We start from the raw sequence: 20115 nt of genomic DNA, 5'->3' as shown, positions 1-20115 counted from the left end.
CAGTATTTCTCCTTTCCTCAAAAGGCCCTAACTTTAAGGAACTTTATTAGATGACAAGTGTAAAACTGAAAATGTTCAAAGGGTTTACCAGTAAGTCATACTGTTGCAAGAACGTTGTTAATCAAAGTAAAAATTTTATGTGTTGTTTTCTCAAGATAATTTCTTAGAATGTATGAAGTACAAAATATTTTCAAGTATTAAAGATCACAATGTTTTGTCTTTCTTGTTTCTAATATCTGTGTGTGGTATAGATTTTAATCTTTATTCTAATTTTAATCTGTTTTCTTTAGGATGTCATGTTCATATCATGATTTTACAACGTGTGACTGTGCAAAAAATTTTATCTGTGCTTATATTTCCTATCGTATTACTATGTTAAGTTTTTCTTTATCTAAAATTAAAAACTTTGTTGCATAAGCTAACCCAATACTATCTAGATCTTCAAATACTGTACCAGCTAATGCACTGAAACACTATTGGTTAACAAAATTACTGATGAAACATGGCTGAGCCAATTTTACTGTATATTACTTGGTAATCTATTCAAGTTTTTCAAAAAAGCTTAACATTAAAGCGAATATTAAAATTAATAACTTGAAAAAACTGAATCAAAAACTTTAATAATCACTGTGCTGTACCAACTTTACTTATGCTACTTTAATGAAAAACCAACCAAAACAGAGTCATCAACTCCTGCCACCTTATTTATTTTTATCCTCAAAATTTTGTTAGTCACAATTGGGGTGTGTCTTCAATGTCAGAGTGTCTCTCCTGTCAGCGAATATGGTAAGTCATATCAAGGTATTTGTTTACGGAACTTTTATATTTGATCTATTCAAAAATATGTACACTTGCTGGATTTATCTGAATTCCCATTTCCTTTAATGTCCACATATCTTCAAAATTTATACCAGTTTCATGTAATAGTATACAGAATGAGTATTTTATCTGCTGCTCTAGCATGAGAATTTACGGAAAGTTATTTTCATGAGGTTCTATGGTACTTCTAGAATTGCTGAAAATACAAATGTATGTAAAGGTGTATTTTTAACTTCCATTAAGGTGTACTTTAACTATCTGAACATCAAATCCAACATCAGTGAGAGATTTGGATCAAAATTCCAAATGCATCTTACAAGTTCCAAAGTATGCTGGCATGGATGTTCTGGTATGTGGAATTTTTTGGAGTTCAGATTTTATGCTTTATACAAGCAGAAGGAAGTTGTATTGCTGGAGAGATGGTTACCTTTATATATTAAACTTAGCACTAACCAAAAGAATGGACATCAGTAAATATGAACACTACACAACTCATATGTACTTAGTTACATCAAACTTGACACTCAGTAGGAGGTAAAGAATAGGGTCACATCCCCAACCTATGGGTATTTCATGTCGCTCACCTTTTTGGAAGTACAAGATGATCTTTATAAATTATTAGCTGGTCTGCCCTTCAAGCACTGAGTGGGTAGTCTATAGTAAGACAATGGTTTTTACTTTTAATGTACATGGTAACCTGTTATATCCTGTCAGGAAAGCAACCGAGTTGAACAATAATACAGGCAGTCCCCAGGTTACAACGGGTTTGGCTTACAATGTTCCGAGCTTACGATACTTTTCAAATATATTAATTAGAAATTATTTCCCGGTTTACGACACATGTTCTGGGGTTACGACGCCAATCCGACAGAAGAAATATGGCCCCAAAACAGCAGAATAATAAAAATTTGGGGTTTTTTGATGTTAAACAATAAAAATGCAGGTTACATTGTTTTCAAGACACCCAGAGGATTCAAAGTAAGGTTTTCTTACGATTTTAAACAATGTCTCAGCTTATGACGCGGCATAGGAACGGAACCACCGTCGTAAACCAGGGACTATCAGTACTAAAGAAACAATAATGTATATCAACAAAGTGTTCACCAATATAGCATTAATCACCAATACTGTAATCTGCAAACTGAAAGAGAACTAAAACTAAACCATAATCACCTACAATGACTATTTAAAGCTGTGGCGATTCTTGCACATCAGCAAGGAAAAATCTTCACATAATTAAATGAATGAGGAATTGCTGTTACCAGTGTTATAATTATATCATTTCAAAAAAATATTCAAGACAAACAATAAAAAAATTTTTGAAACTGTTGGCAACTGATTTACACAAGCTAGGAGTTAAAGTAGATTTCCATGAAGACTTACATAATTGAGAAACCAATGCTTACAAAAAAATTAAACCTTACCTACAATGACAACCTTCACATATAACCAAAATGTTCCATTTATATATATATATATATATATATATATATATATATATATATATATATATATATATATATATATATATATATATATATATATATATATATATATATATATATATAAATATTATACATACATGTGTGTGTTAGCAAAAGAAATTCTTAGTTTACTCTGTAAGGTTTTCCATAATGAAAAACATTCTTGCTACAAATGTAAACAACAAAGGATCAAACATGAATTTTACCAATTATAGTTCTTATTCCTAAAATGAGTTTACTGCCTTTTAAAATAAATTTCAAGTCATTCATATTTAATATTGAAAATTGCTCAAGCTCAAAATAATCTCTCTCAAACAATACTTCAGTAAACATACATATTCAGATACTGCAGTATATGCATTCCTAAAGTTCCAGAAAAAATACAGAGTACTGTATATGAATATGAAAATTAGGCATTAAATAAAGAAAATGCATACATAAACTGCTTTTGCTTAGAATCTGCAAATTCTTGTGTCATATTACTAACTCCATGATACATTATAATTGGCAATGGCTTTATTTTTTATATTGTTAAAGGTTCCCTAGAAATATCACAATATTGTTATGTAGACCTATTTTCATGAATAAAAGTAAACTAACTCATAAAACTAAGTTTCTCACAGCCTTGCACTTTCTATAATAAAAGAGTATCCATTCACACAATAAAAAAAAAATCTGGTCAGTGCAAAAAATGAGAACTATCCTAACCAAATCTACCTACACTAAGCTGACAATATATAACGAATTTGTGATAATAACACATACCAGTATATCAGAATAGTAGCTCTATTTTCTGCACTTACCCAAAATTTATAAACTCTAGTTTCTATGAGACTAAGTACTGCAATATATGATAAAAAATTTCTGTTACATGATATACAAGAAATTCCAATTAAAACTATTAAATTGTTTTAATTAAAATTCCTAAATTTTGATACATTATCCAATTCATATTTTTTTATATATGTCCTCAAAACTTTGCATTTTTCCATCACTATACACCACACAACTTTCCAGTTACAGTACTTCATTAGTTGGCCATTCATTAAACAGGCAAGCAATATGCATGGGTTTTCTATGAATTTTATAAATAAAATCTTCACAAAAGCAGCAAGGAAATTGTTAGCCTATGCTTTTCAAATAGGAGATGCTGCTTTTTAAATAGGAGCACACATGCTTTTTAAATAGGAGCATACATCAAACACAAATATTCAGTAAAGGTTACAATTTTTGTAACCAACCCTGAAGATGCATCAAATGTTTTGGCCATTCACTGATTTTTTTTTTATTCTTTCATTTACTTTTTATTTTGTACTTGTCAAGGCAAACCATTTCTTACAACTGCTTATTCCATGTACAGTGCACTCTGATACAAAGCTGACTTATCTGATGTCATATCCTCTTTTCAGCTGTTTTCTCTTTTCATCCCAAACTTTCATATGAAGAGAAAATAAAAGAAAAAACATCCCTAAATCCAAATCATGTACTCAGAGAGACAATTTTGAAAATCTACCGAAGCCCTCAAATGATAAAGACAATAAAAATTTGCATAAACAATCACAGACAAAGACCAAAAATGTCTGATCCTTAAAACTGGACTAAAAACAATACATCAAAAAGTACATGTTATATGACCAGACAATTATATCTAGAGGAGCTAAATAACTGCACTGATTACAGAATTATATTAATACAGTATTCATCCCTATGCCAACATCTATATCAAAATACAAGACATAAAACTGTGTTACATGAAGGCCTTGTAAAACTTAAGATAGTAATGCCAAATCAATACATCTACTCAAAATAGTGAATTAGAAGAAAAATTGACACAAATCATGTTACAATCAAATATGAAAAGTATTTTAAAGTCAATTCATCCCTTCATATAATTATTATATTAAATGACAAGAAATATTAAACACAGAACTAAAATTTCACTGATAAGCTCTATGGATATGCCATATTTAAAGAAAAAACTACCCAAGCTTCACACAATCCAATATGGCACAAACTCTTCCACCAGCTTTTATCCTTTGTCACAGTCTTCAGTTGATAACTAAAGAAATGGAAAATGTAATAAAACAACGAGAGTATTTGTTTCCAGAGGAAAAAGAAAGCTGCAACAAATCACAGCATTCACTCAAATTAGTCACAAAAGATTTACTTAGTCTTAACTAATATAAAAGCATGATAACCTGTACTGATGACTACCAGCAATATTGCACAAGATACCTTCTACAACCATCCATTATATAATGAATTATACGTACGTAATTCCAAACCCATCAATAGCTTTTATCCTTTAAAATCAAACATTTACTAGACTGAGGTTCAAGTCAAACCTATTTGTTCATTTGAAAAATTAATTTTTTCACGTTGCAACTTCAAAGATTTATGGTCATTAACTGCCCTCAACTTCCATTCCCTTAAATATGAGATGAAAGTGAATCATAAAAAATTGATTGCTATAAAAGTTCAACAAAAACAAATATCTAAAACTCATTTTACCTTCAAACAGTACTGTCAAATTACAACAAACTGGAAACAACTATCAATAACTTAATAAGAGAGAAGGCCTCTTGCCACAAATGACTGCTCTCAAAATTCATCATATAATACATTCTCCCAGTCTTTCTACTGTCCACTCATTATTTAATAATATACATAATACACTTGTATTTGTGTAACTGTGTATTTATAATGTGTGTGTAGATTTGTTAACGTGTATGGGTTCATGTCTGTATACACTGCATAATCATTCAAAGAGGTGAAAGTTACACAAAGGCTGCCCAAGGATCACAGAAGTTGTGACTTGATAGGAATTAATACAATCCTCACCAAGTGGAAATAACTAGATGGCACTACTATGTACACTGCTCTTTTCAACCATAATAAAACTGAAAGCCTTGAGCACAGGGATTACCACAGCATCTTTATTGTTGCTAATCCCAGCAAGACGGCTCTCATTTTCCAAAATCTTAGCATTCCTTATTATAACAGTATAATCCTACCAAAATACTTTACTCATCACAATAAAAAAGAAAGAAAAAAAAAGATTAAAACCGACAATGACATTAGGGCAATTAACTAGTTTGCCAATAAATGTACAGTAATGTAATTTCATAATAACAGCACAAATTATGTCAATTCTGGCAAATTAGTGAATAGTCCTAAAGTATGCCTGGAATGTTTTAGATGGGCTTATGCCCCCCTGAGAGCTTGGTGGCTCAAGTGAAGACCTGCTACAACCTCTCATCACTGCCATCAAAAGCTGTCCATGAGCTAGGTTGATTTGTGAGAGTCGCTTGCTGGTCATGTCGAAAATTCTGCCTCAAAGCTGTTAAAGGAATAGTTCTGTCCTGACTTTGACCTTCTACTGGCATATCTAGTAGTGTATGTCGACCAACCACACCCTCAGGACCCAAAATGTGTGGAGAAAATCTAACTCGACCTCCCCCAGTTGAATTTCCTCCTGATCCACCAGAAAGAGTTGAGTACATATCAGGGGCACTTACATAGCTGCTGTCCTCACTTGTCATACTATCTGGAGGGGTGGGATTAGTAGGAGTCCCACCTCCTGAACCTCCTGATCCACTACGATCACTTCTTGGCTTAGGAGAAGATCTTCCATAATTGTAATTGTACTTTTTAAGGGAAGAACGCTGATGGCGGGGGAGATCCAACGATCCTGGTCGATCAATTCGATCCATTTCATGAGAATTCTGTCGGGAAACCCTGGGAGGAGGGGCAGGCCCTCCATGAATTTCATAATGTCCACTTCGATGTGTTGGAGTGGAATATGAACTATCACCCTCATCCTCTAGTCGGAATGATCTGTTGATATTAGATGATGATGTAGACGCATTTGAAACAGATGAGGGAGTTCGTCTGTGTTGAAAATTCATTCGTGATGGTGTGCGAGGATTGGTTGACGTAGAGGAGGAAGATACTGAAGTTGAAGGATTATCATATGCATGATATGTTCCATCTCCACTTGATGCTGCTGCTGCAGCCGTATGCCTCATGACATACTGAGGATACACTCGCTGTTCATAATGAACACTTGCTAGGTAATCTGCTGGTGGACCATGATATCCTCGTTCACTGTAAAAATATCCAACAGAATCTGTTCGACCTTCAGCTGGATAGTGCTGATACACTTCACCACGGTAAACTTCAGTAGTATCTGGTGCTGGTGAAGGTGGTTGAACACCAGGACCATGTATCGCTTGATCACCTCTGTCTCCCCAAATTAACAAATGCTGTTCACTTCTATAGTCTTTTCTTGAGTAATCTGCTGGTCCTGGAATATATACAGCACGCTGCCCACCTCCTGGATAACTTGTAACCTGCAAAAATACTGAAAATACTAAAAATATCTAGATAGAACCAAACAAAATAAAGCTGAAAACTAACATATGTAAAGCTCAACATAACTTCTTGGAAAACCACCAACTGACATAGTATTACAAATACAGTGGGTCCCTGCTATATTGTGGACCAGCATTCGTGCCTTCAGTTAATCACGGGTTTCTCTGTAGAACATATCTCCATATATAATGCGGAAAATTCACTAATTCACTGATTTTTTCGTAGAGCAATATTCACTGATTACTGTATTTTAATTTTATTTTCATGACTAAATACATTTTTATGCTAAAAAGATTATTTACTAATTTTCAGATAATAAAATGTTAAAGTAAAATCCCTCAAAAAACAGCTTACCAATGTAAACATACCTCAGTTCAACCCCCTCTCTCTCTCTCTCTCTCTCTCTCTCTCTCTCTCTCTCTCTCTCTCTCTCTCTCTCTCTCTCTCTCTCTCTCTCTCTCTCTCTACGTAGCCCTTAATGAAAAAACAGCAGAATATCAATAAAATGTTATTTCACTTACAGAATCCATTTATACTGTAATATTAAATAGATCTATTATCATCATATGTATAAAAAAACTGATCCTCCCAACATTTGTAATTTTTTTACCAATGTAAATGTAATATTAGTTCTCTCTCTCTCTCTCTCTCCATGATGACATGCTATTGGCTGGAAGGGTTGGAAGTGGCCAATCACGCAGCTTGTAGCTCAGATGCTTTGTGCACATACTTTCACTAGCATATGAGTTGTATTTTTGTACTCTCTCTCTCACTGAGCTAAGAGAGAGAGAGAGAGCGAGAGATTTTTATGCATACGTAACATGTATGTTTACTGTACATGTATTTGTTTTGCATAGTTTTATAGATAAACATGACGTTACTTTGCCATTCACTTTTTCACATTTTCCATGCTATAATTACAACTTTTTGCATTTCAATAACTAGGTTATTTATGTGGGTATACAGTACCCTTATGATTTATGTAATCTTAAACCTAACATTATTTCTTATAATGTACAGTACAGTATTGGTGTTTGAACTATTAAAACAGGCAGTTAACTATTAAAACTGACAGTTACAAGCATTTTAGTTTAAGGTATACAAGGTATAAAAAAATGATTTACTAATTTTCCAATATTAATATTAATGTAAACACAGTAAAATATCAGTTCATTACAGAAAATATCATAAATTCAGTAAGATTTTACCATAATTCTTTGCTTTTCCCAATCTTTTACTGTTACGAAGTCTCCCACCTAGGGGGAGGGTTGTACACCTAACTGTCAATCATCTTTACATATTGACATACTGACCATGTGAAGGGTAGCACCTGGACAAACACACACACTCTCTCTCTCTCTCTCTCTCTCTCTCTCTCTCTCTCTCTCTCTCTCTCTCTCTCTCTCTCTCTCTCTCTCTCTCTCTGAAATATGAATTACTATATCACAAACATAAAAATACGAAACTAAAGCTAAAACTGCATGAGATAAAGTGTCTGTGCCTGAATATAGGGATAATTTGATTGTTTTCACACAGCCGTAAGCCGTATAATTTTATGGGTAATGTTGTAAGTTGACTGAAATGATATTAAAGTGTTTCAGGATGATAGTTTAAGGTATATTTGGTGTTTGAACTATTAAAATAGGCAGTTATAAGCATTCTAGTTTAAGGTATATTTGGCATTTGAACTATTAAAATAAGCAGTTATGAGCATTTTTAGAGGGGGATAACAACTTATATCAGAATTCGCTTTTTGCGGGTGGTTGTGGTCCCTAAACCCCTGTGAATATGTGTATGCACTAACACAGTACTGTGTTACAATAAAATTTTTTATAATAACTCTAATTTTAATGAGTGTGCAAATCATGATCTTTTTCTGTTTGTTCATCACTAACAAAATTGTATTTACTTTGTTTTAAGGTTATCAAAACATTTTGGAAGCACATGTCAAGGAACTTAGATGAAGACATTAAAAAGGGATCGTCAAGGAAATCCCTATAATTTGAAACTACCAAGGCGAATACAAATGACCAACATAACTGATAAATCAGGCAGACCTTGTTGCCTAGTGGACTACCAGCACCTGAATGCCAGTATGGTGGAAATACTGCACAAACCTGAGCCATTCAACATGGTAGGCAGAGTAATTCAACCGTCTTACATGATTGTGGTCAAAACACACAGCGCCTTTGTGAGTTCGAACTGGAAATAAAATTACAAAGACTACATTCTCCCATATAACGGAAGTGTAGAGTAAGCATTTTGGTGCACATTTGACTTCAGCAAAATATGCTGAAAAGATCATTGGCCTCAATCCACAGAAATTCAGATTTTGCATGGCCAAGAGTGACTTCATTGGGTTTTACTCGTTTCTCAATGAATTACTTGATTGATGCTTACAGTGTTGTAGTGTTAAAAGTTAGTTAATGTATGAAAATAAACGGCTGATTTTGTATAATGAAAATAAATGGCTGATTTTTTATAAATGTTAATTAATTTAATTTTTTTGTTGTTAGCCATCATTCACAACCTAGCCACTTGGGGGGCAAGCCCAGATAAATTGGGAGGGTTGGTGTCAGGAAGGGCATCCAACCATAAAAATTAATATGCCCAAACCTAATACAGAATGTGCCATAATATGGAACAGAATAGTGCTAGAGCATACTCCGTAAGCAACGCACAGATACATCACCCTGACTATGTGACCGGACGAGGGCTACTGTATCGTGAGCAAGTGCAGCTAAAGAAGTTAGCTCACAAATGCTCTTGTGTGTGCCAGCTTAATGTTGGGTCCACGATGGGGAGAGAAAGGGAGTTGGCTGATCTTATGAGGAGGAAGTGGATATTTTGTGTGTTCAGGAAACACGATGGAGGAAATAAAGCAAAGGAGCTTGGTGATGGATACAAGTTGTTTTGTAGTGGAGCGAATGCACAAGGTAGAAATGGAGTTGGTATAATTCTGTCATGGGAACTGAAGAATGCAGTGACGGAGGTGCATAGGCAGAATGACCAAATCATGAGATTGAAGATATGCTGTAGAGAAGAAGTGATGAATATTGTGAGTGTTTATGCACCACAAGTGGGATGCACAGAAGAGAACTACTTCTGGAGTTGTGGTAGGCTAAATTTGGGTTTGTATGATGAAAGATGGTTTGTGTGAATTGATTGTTTCTTTTGTGATGTTTTTTATTAAGTTTATTTTGTGTTTTTGTTATGAATGTCTGATGTATGTTTTCATGTTTTTCTTTTTTTTTACTTGCAGTTTGCTTGAGAGTGGTAGGGTAGAGTGGACTCCCCCTTCACCTGCATGCCCATAGTTGAATGCTTGCCCTGCTTCGCAGCAAGTCTTACCTATAAATTGCTGTTACATCATCATTAATTGGGTAATGGGGCACAATGAAAACTGACAGTTTACCAAACATTTTTATGGGAAATATGGAAAACTTAGTATGCAAATCAGTTGTGTGAACTGTATTATAAATTGTTTTTAAGTCAGTTGTGGGAGCCTAGGGTCTGATTTATTCTAGTTCCGGTATGAACTGATAATAGAAAACATACCAAGTGATTGTTGAAAGAGATATATTCCAAGGAAATCGAAACCATTGTGAGGTGAATCAGAGTGTGAGTCAGGCTGACGGTGAGGTTGTATACTAAATCAATGCTGGAAAATTCCAAGTAGACTTGATAAAGGTTTATCTTCAACTCTACATAGTATTATGGTTAATAATTTGCACCAGACTATTAATCTAATATCTTTTGTATATACACTGTTTAGTTGGTACCATATGCAGTTGAAATATTTTGCTGTTTTTTTGTAGTATTAAGATGGAATACAGGATAAGTTTTGATGAACTATAGTATTAAGTTAGGCTAAGTTAGGTATAGGTTAAGTTAGGTATAGTTCTGTTTGAAGGTCTCAGACCACTGTAATATTAAGGTAATAAATTAGGTTAAGGGTTTAAGGAAAGCCAGAGTTTCATTTAATAACCTTCAGATTTGTTCCCAATATCCTACTCCAATTGTGTAAGAGATGAAAGCCCCTACAGAGTGAAATGGATAGAGTGATATAGGAGCTGGAAGAGCATGAGAGTTTTGTGGTGGGGATAGATTTCAATGGCCACATGGGATGTGAAAATGACATAATTGGATGTGTGCATGGAGGTCACGGGATAGGTGACAGAAACCCAGAAGCAGATATATATATATATATATGAAAATAAGAAGGCCCATAAAACACTATTTAAACGTTGAAACCATATATTTCGGGCACTTGTTTCTGTGCCCCTGTTCACTGGTAGAATATGGACAGGTGGAAAGTTACAATGGTATATATACAAAAACATGAAGGTGTGGCCTTAGGCCTCCCATGTTATGGAGGTATGTTCCTTAAGAAGGAGGAGAGTGACCAAATTCCCTAGTGGTTTTGGCCTCATTAGCTCCCATTTGGCGATGGATCTGGCGGTTGCGTTTCTTGGGTCATCTTCTTCAGGAGGGGTTTGAGGATTAAGGTGTCGATGGCGTCTGATTTCCAATGTCCTCCTGACAGGTTCATATTGTTGGTTTGATTGATGATAGCAGATTCCAGCATCTTTCTTTTGTACGGACAGCTACTCTTGAAAACCAACTCCGCCCCACTCCAGTTAATGACATGCCCTGTATTTCTGATATGTAGGAAAATTCCCGAACTCTCCGAGCGTAACGTACTGATCTTTTGTGCTCTGTTATTCTTTAGAGCGATCTACCTGTCTCGCCTACATAGATTTCATGACAATTGCTACATGGTATCTTGTAAACTCCGGCTTCTTCCCTTTTATTTAAGTATACGTTAACGAGCGAACTCGATGGATTTGGGATAATGGAAAATGAAAGGATTATTAGAACTGAGTTGTTCGGTGGCCTTTTGGATGTTTTCATCGTATGGAAGCTTTATTTTGTTGTTGAAATCTATTTGTCTGTTGGGAGTGGGATCTCTATAGTATAGTATAATCATTATTTATGTATCTGCCTATCATTCTCCAGTCTTCTGATTGACTTGTTTAAATGTAAATATATACCATTTAAAGTGCACCTAAGTGTTTATCTGCAACAGTCCCTTGAAGTATGGCCTTCAGCCCAACCATTTTTCTATTTAGTTTCCTACCTAACCTAGCAATTGCAGTCAGAATCTCAAGATGTATTAGTAAGCCCCTGCTCACGAGATAGACCCACAGATTGGACCCCTGAACAAGGAATACAGTAAGTAGGCCAGGTAAGAACATAAAATATAATATATGTAATATATATTTATATATAGTCGCCCCTCATTACATTGTGGTTCACCCATCGCGGTCTCACTGTATCACGGATTTTTTAATTTATCTAAATTTGTATCACTGATTTTTCGCTATATCGCGGGATTTTGCAGTATTTATTATTTTAATTTTTGTGGTAAAATAAGCATTTTATAGTCTAAAATTTTTATTTTCATGACTAAATACAGTTTTTACGATAAAAAATTATTTACTAATTTTCAAATATTAATATTAATGTAAACAGCAAAAAATACATAGAATGGTAAATTAAAAGCCCACAAAATCACAAAACAGCTTACCGATATACATAAACACCCCAGTTCAACCTCTCTCTCTCTCTCTCAGTATACAATCTTTTGATGAAAAAATAGCAAAATTTCAATAAAACTTTATTTTGCTTACAGAATAAACTACTGTATATTGATATATTATTATCGTAATATAAGTATAAAGAAACCATTGTCCCCACATCTGTAACTGTTTTTACTGTAGGTTCGTGTTGCCATATTGTTTTATTTCTCTGATTTACTGAACTGTGCTTCAGTACAAGTTTAGTAGTTACTCTATGATTACCACACAATAACAGTACACAAAGAATATTTTATCACTGTTGATGTTTCATCTCTAATCACTGTAAAAATATTTAAAATAGGAATTTCATATGTAAGCACAAGATTACTATTTACTCGCTCATCCCCAGCTTGTCAAGTCAAGACTTAGTCTCGTCCCAAGCCACTGTGCTGAGACTTCGTTAATAAAATATGAATTTCTGTATCATAAACTTTTATGTACAAAATTAAAAATAATTCCATCAATAAATTTGTTTCTTTTAGCAACTAAAAAATTATTTTCCTAATTCTTTCGGTACTAGTAAGCAGCTTCAGTCAGCTGATTCTCAGAACGTAAACATTACAAATGTGGGATGATCGTTTTTTTAAGCATATTCCAATGATAACAGATCAAAATAGTAATACAGTATACCAAATGGACTCTGTGAGTGGAATAACATATTAATGTGTTTACATTAATATTAATATATGAAAATTAGTAAATCACTGTAGCATGTACTACATACACAAGAGAATTTTTATTACTGCTGATGCTCTGTTCTGTGAAATATTACATACGTTCAAGACGACAGAAAGTGTTTAAGTGCATAGGAAGTGTTTATAACAGTGTGGGAAAGGTTAATAACAGTGTGGGAAAGGTTAATGATGGTATGGGAAAGGATTATAAGAGTGTAGGGAGGGTTGATAAAGCCTTAAAATATATACGTATACAGTAAATGATAAAAGAAATATAAGATCGCTACTCATGGATTTCAGCTTATTATGGGGGTTCTAGAACCTACCCCAGCGATATATATATATATATATATATATATATATATATATATATATATATATATATATATATATATATATATATATATATATATATATATATATATCTATATATATATATATACATACAGTGAACCCCGTATTCGCGTTCTCAAGGTTCGCGGACTCACCCACTCGCAGGTTTTTCTATGGAACCTATATAAAAAATTTTTGTGGAAAACTCACGCATTCGTGGGTTTTTCCATGGAACGTATCTATAAAAATATTAGCGGGAAACTCCATATTCGCGGATGCAGATCTTTTTTGTCTTTTTCGTATAGCAATAATATTCTGTATTTTCATATTTATTGTATAATAACATTAAATAATCATGTAAATCAATAATAATACTGTCCTACAGTACTATACATATAATAGTAATAGAAATTAAATATTATTATTATGTAATACTACACTGGGTACCTTAATAATAATAAATAATACAGTACTGTACTGTAAAGTTAAATCATACGGGTAGTAACTGGTGATGAATGTTGATTTCAGTATGCTGTAGATGATGATGATGATGAATTAGTTGTGCAGTACGATGAATGATGGGAGGCGCTGTCATGTTAAGGTATTTGAACATGGCAACGAAGGTGGTACAGTAGGGCTGCATGAGTATTTTACCTTGTTCATGCTCAATGCGGGTGACCGCAATTAATGTCATGCTGTAATGGGCTGCTACTTCTCTGTGACTTTTGCCCTCTCTTAACAAAACAATCATGTCTACAGTAATTTCTTCTCATCAGTCATTACAGTAATTGTAGGCTATTGGCCAGAGACCTTAGAAGAAGCAGAGCATTCAGAGGACATCTTTCAAAAAATATTTTTAGGCCATAGTACTGTACATGCAAAACACACAAACGTGAGATACAGTAGCAGTAAAACGGGTTATACTGTATTGGGTCATTTGCCGATAATTTGCCGCTACGGTACACGCATGGTACTACTGGTTGCGCGTACATATACAGTACTAACACGGGGATCTTCTGCGCATACAGTACGTACATTTTATAAAATGTTTTGTTGTAAGATAGCAATAAAACGGGTTATATTGGATCATTTGCCGAAATTTCCCGGTACGGTACACGCATGGTACTACTGGTTGCGCGTACATATACTAACACGAATCTTCTGCGCATACAGTACGTACATTTTATAAAATGTTTTGTTGTAAGATGATTTTTAAATATTACATACAAAAAGTGTTTTAGGATGATACATAGTATAGTACAGTACTACGGGTAGTACGTGAGATCATATCTAAAATACGTAAGACAACAGGAATACTGCAGGGAATGCATATGTTTACATCTGCGATACGTAGCATTTTCATGTATGTAAAGTACATATTACTGTAATGACTGCTGTAAGTACATTTTGTAAGTTAAAAATGATTTACTAATTTTCAAATATTACAGTACTGTAATATATTAATGTAAACACAGCAAAATTTCAATAATATATATTTATTTTTCTTAAAAGTGCTTCACCCAAGCCACCTCTCTGCAAATACAAAGAAATCGCGATGCTGGACGCTGTGTACCCAGGATCAGTGATACTCGACATACTATTGGCTGTCATCTGCAAAGCAGCCAATCCAGAAGCACCATTCATTTTCCTTGGCACTCATTGGCTGTTCACTTAGCGCTGATTGGCTGAACATTCACAACCAACTCGCGAACACGGAATTCTGGGAAGACGCTCCATGGCATCATCTTCAGATTGTGCGTATAGTTCGCAGCATCTTACCGTGTGAAACCGTGCGTCTGTCCGTTTCGATTTTTTATCTTTGTGCATCAGCAGTATTCGGCCATAAAATGCCTCCTAAAAAGCACCCTGCTCCTTCAAAGCCTTCTGGCAAAGAGTCTAAAAGAAAGAAGTCTGTTATGAAACTCGAGGAGAAGGTGAAACTTTTTGACATGTTAAAGGAGGGCAAAAGTTTTGCCGCGGTTGGTCGCCATTTCAGTGTTAATGAGAGTACTGTACAGTGAGATATATCAAGAAGAAAGAGGCGGAGATACGCAAGTCTGTGAGTATGAGCTACTTCGGTAGTGCAAAGACAGTTGCAACAGTGCAGGATAAAACAATTGTGAAAATGGAATCTGCTCTGGCAATCTGGATAAAGGACTGCCGGAAGAAAAACGTGCCCTTCGACTCCAACATCATTCGCGAGAAAGCACGACAACTCCACCAGCAGTTATCAACTGCTAAGGAAGGCGATGACGTTGTACAGGCAGAGGAAGGCGTTGAAGAAGGCGAATTGGAATTTCTAGGCTTTGATGAACCAGCAGAAGAAGAAGAGGGGGAAGAACCCCAAGCAAGACCATCATCAGCGCCTCAAGGTTTCCAGGCCAGCAAGGGGTGGTTCCACCGATTTCAAAAGCGGTTCAACCTAAAGTCCGTTACTCTGCATGGGGAAGCTGCATCTGCAGACACTGAAGCAGCCGCGAAATATCCGGAGGCCTTCAAGAAGATCATCGAGGAGAAGGGCTACCATCCAGAACAAGTGTTCAATATGGATGAGACTGGCCTGTTCTGGAAGAAGATGCCTTCCCGGACGTACCTTATGAAGGACGAAGCTAAAGCCTCCGGATTCAAGGCCCAGAAGGATAGGGTTACCCTCATCATATGTGGGAATGCAGCTGGTTTCATGCTTAAACCAGGCCTCATTTACAAGGCTGCAAACCCCAGGGCCCTCAAGAATAAGAACAAGGCATTGCTTCCTGTGTTCTGGATGCATAACCCTAAGGCCTGAATCACCAAAGTCCTCACAGAGTACTGGTTCCATCAGAGCTTCATCCCTCAAGTTAGGCAATACCTGAATGACTTGGCCATGGAGTTCAAGGTGTTGCTGATTATGGATAATGCTGGTGGCCACCCTCTCGATCTTTCTTACAAGGGAGTCCAGTTTGAGTTCCTCCCTCCCAACACCACCTCTCTCCTCCAGCCCATGGACCAGGGCGTGATCCGCGCCTTCAAGGCACTCTATACCGGGAACTCCCCCCAGCACCTTGTAACTGCAATGGACAGTGACAGTGAATTTACACTAAAAGAATATTGGCGTAAATTCACGATTGCCACATGTCTGAGCATCATCAGCCGATCACTGAATGACATGAAGAAGGAGACCCTGAACGTATGCTGGAACAAGTTGTGGCCGGGGTGTGTTCATGATTACAGGGGCTTCTCTCCTCAAGAAATTCAACATTTGGCCATTAATAAGGCTGTCCAGTTGGCGAGGATTCTAGGTGGGGAAGGCTTCGAGGACATCACCGAGGATGAAATTGGCACCCTTATTGATGCTCACTCTGACCCCCTGATGGACCAGGATTTGGAAGAGCTGACGAAGTCTGCCAGTGAGGAAGAAGATACACCAGGTTCAGGGGAGGAGCAGGAGGAAGAGGAGAGCAGCCTGACTTTGGAACGTCTGTCCCACATGAAGAGAATGATTCAAGATATGCAGGAGTATGTTTCAACATGGGATCCTTTTATGGAATGCTCCTTAAAGTTTTCAAACATGCCTGATTCAGCATGGGAGCCCTATAATCAAACCCTCACCACCATGAAAAAGCAGCGACAGCAGCTGCCTATCACCATGTTCATCAAACGGACGAAGAAGGCCCCTCCAAAGCCTCCCAAATCACCCGAAGAAGTGCCTCCCCAGTCGCCTGAAGTAGTGCCTCTCGAATCGCCTGAAGAAATGCCTCCCCAACCGCCTGAAGTTGTACCTCCCAAATCAACTGAAGAAGTGCCTCCTGAAGGTGAAGAGGCACCCTCAGATGAGTTGTAACAACTCTGCTTTGCTGTGCAGTCATATCTTCATCATTATTCATCGCACTGCACAGCTAATTCATCATCATCATCTTTAATCAACATTCATCGCTGGTGAGTACCCATGTGATTTATGTATGTAGTAATCTTAATATATAAGTACGGCAGTATGAAATTTTTTAAAACGTGCATGAATTTTTAAAGTTTTTGTCTCTCTTTTTGTGAATTACGTATATGTAAATACCAATGTTCGCCCCGAAAAGAAAACGGGACGGCTTATAACTGTAAGAAAGAAAATGTGTGACTGTATATGTAGGGGGGACTGGATTATTTTCACCTACAGCTGTAAGCCATACAGTATGTACATATAAATGTAACGAAATGTTTTTTAAGATGACTTGGAAATTATATTAATTAGTATCATTTCAAAGATTAATACAGTAATAAGGTACAGTTTAATGTATATTTGATGTAGGCTGGTATTTTTAGGCATACAGTACTTTGGTGTTGACCTTTCATGGTAGACAGGTACAAATATATGTAGTATTAAATTTTTTAAATGTGCATACGTTTTTTAAATTTTTATCTCTCTCTTTTTGTGAATTTCATACTGTATACATAAATACCAATGGTTCCCCCTGAAAAGAAAACGGAACGGCTTATAACTGTATGAAAGAAAATGTGTGGCTGAATACGTAGGGGGGAGTGGATTATTTTCACCTACAGCTGTAAGCCATACAGTACGTACGTATAAATGTAATGATAAAATGTTTAAGATGGCTTGGAAATTATATTAATAGTATCATTTCAAATATTAATACAGTAATAAGGTAATAGTTTAATGTATATTTGATGTAGGCTGGTATTTTTAGGCATACTTTGGTGTTTGACCCTTCATGGTAGACAGGTATAAGCGTTTTTAGAGGGGCGTTGTAAGCATTCGCGGATTTGACCTATTTGCGGGGGGGTGTGGGACTGTGTGTGTGTGTGTGTGTGTGTGTGGGGGTTCACTGTGTGTGTGTGTATATATATATATATATATATATATATATATATATATATATATATATATATATATATATATATATATATATCCATTTTCTATATACAATATATATACACACATATCTATAATATATATATATATATATATATATATATATATATATATATATATATATATATATATATATATATATATATATATATATATATATATATATATATATATATACACAGTAGAACTTGGTCCTCGACCGTACTAGAACTCGACATAATCGGATTTCGACATGAAATGTTGAATAAATTTTGCGTCGGAGCTCGAACAACAAACCGGAATCCAACCCGATGAATCATATGATGTTTGTAGAAAAAAAAGTTTCAGTCGGCTGCCGCTAGTTGGTGTTGTTGGTGGCGTTCTTCCCATGCGTATTTAAAAGCATTTAAAGCCCACACATGCTGCTGCTGTTTGGAGAAGTACACCTTGTACAGGTATATATAATTTTTTTGGCTTTCTGCACTGAATTTTCATCCAATCATGGGTCCCAATATGTTAGGGAATCATAATATTTACTGAAAGATGTTTTACAGTGATTTTGTACACTATTCCAGTAGACTCTGTATGAAATTTACCATAAATACTGAATGTTTATGTAATTAGTACCGCGATACACCACCAGGGTGGCGCTGTGGTTTGTTTACATCTACCACAAGCTGCCGAGTTCTGACGTAATTTAGGAAATTTTTCTTAATTTTATGATAACAGACATACAGTAATTTGGCTTATAAATATTGTATTATTAATTTAACCCTTAAACGCCTACTGGACGTACCATACGTCGACTAAAATTGTCTGTTGGGTGCCAAGTGGACGTATGGTACGTCGACTAAAAATGGTTTTTTTAAATATTCGCGGAAAAATAATTATAGGCCTAGTTTGCGAAAGGTTTTAAATCACGCGCCTTGAGGGATGCTGGGAGTTCACGGATCACGCTGTTGTTTTGTTTATAAGCGTCACCCAGACGCGCATGCACGAATTTCTTCCTTCTTGCACCAGAAAGCATCAGCGGCGCATCGTCGGAGAGCGATATCTTGACGCATCCGTGTTTTGCAGAACTTTGGCGAGTGTTTGCGTATTTGTGAGGCAACAGGACGTTTGCAGAGATGTCCCAACGTCGTCAGGCCCGTGAAAGCGCGATATTGCCTGTCGGTAGTGAGCGTGTGAGGCGAGTTTTAGACTGGGATGCTGTAGAGGACCAAGCACCCAAGATGACCCAGCTCTCAACGCCCGTGTTGTGCGCCACCTGTGACCGAAGGGGACCAAGGGGACCTAGTAACAATCAATCATTTTCCTTCATTTTGCAACAAATGGAAAGTCTCTAGCACAATATTTCGATTTATCGTGAATTTTTAAAAAAACTTTTTCCTTCGCTCCACGCGCGAACTCCGCTGAAAATCCTAGCATTTCTTGAGTCACCTTGTCGTAATTTTTTCGCCGTTTTATATTATTCATTACATAAAGTGTTATACATCAAAATGTGTGCAATTTCATGTAGAATACAACAAAAAATAAATAATTCTTTTAGCTTTTAAGTTTTGAAATATTTTCATTTAAATCACGATAACTGACAAAATTTTAACATTCGGTCAACTTTGACTCGACCGAAATGCTCGAAAAACGCAATCGTAAGCCAAAATTCTTACATTCTAGTAACAATCAATCATTTACCTTTATTCTGCACCAAACGAAAAGTCTCTAGCACAATATTTTGATTTATGGTGAATTTTTGAAAAAAACTTTTTCCTTCCCTCCGCGCGCGCGAACTCCGCTGAAAATCCTAGCATTTCTTGAGTCACCTTGTCGTAATTTTTTCGCCATTTTATATTATTCGTTACATAAAGTGTTATACATCAAAATGTGCGCAATTTTACGTAGAATACAACAAAAAATAAATCATTCTTTTAGCTTTTAAGTTTTGAAATATTTTC

At 35.7% G+C, this 20115-nt stretch overlaps 1 protein-coding gene and 1 long non-coding RNA gene across 6 annotated transcripts in view; one reads left to right on the top strand and one right to left on the bottom strand.

The window, feature by feature from the left end:
• The window catches only part of LOC136853476 (uncharacterized), a 159093-nt gene extending 149026 nt beyond the window's left edge, over positions 1-10067 (top strand). Inside the window, exon 3 of the long non-coding RNA XR_010857474.1 lies at positions 9940-10067. This is a non-coding gene — a long non-coding RNA (uncharacterized lncRNA). The remainder of the gene's footprint in view (positions 1-9939) is intronic.
• LOC136853472 (mitogen-activated protein kinase kinase kinase 11-like) overlaps positions 3580-20115 on the bottom strand; it is a 200095-nt gene continuing 183559 nt past the window's right edge. For 3 of the 5 annotated variants that reach the window (XM_067129078.1, XM_067129081.1, XM_067129082.1), the window contains one exon: positions 3586-6655. In XM_067129078.1, the coding sequence (XP_066985179.1) occupies positions 5549-6655 (1107 nt within the window). In that variant the 3' untranslated portion in view covers positions 3586-5548. Of the gene's footprint in view, positions 6656-20115 lie in introns of all 5 variants that reach the window. The other 2 variants (XM_067129079.1, XM_067129080.1) reach the window with 1 other exon arrangement.

Source organism: Macrobrachium rosenbergii, chromosome 27, assembly GCF_040412425.1.
Source record: "Macrobrachium rosenbergii isolate ZJJX-2024 chromosome 27, ASM4041242v1, whole genome shotgun sequence".
NCBI lineage: Eukaryota > Metazoa > Arthropoda > Malacostraca > Decapoda > Palaemonidae > Macrobrachium > Macrobrachium rosenbergii.
This window is presented reverse-complemented; position numbering and strand designations above follow the sequence as displayed.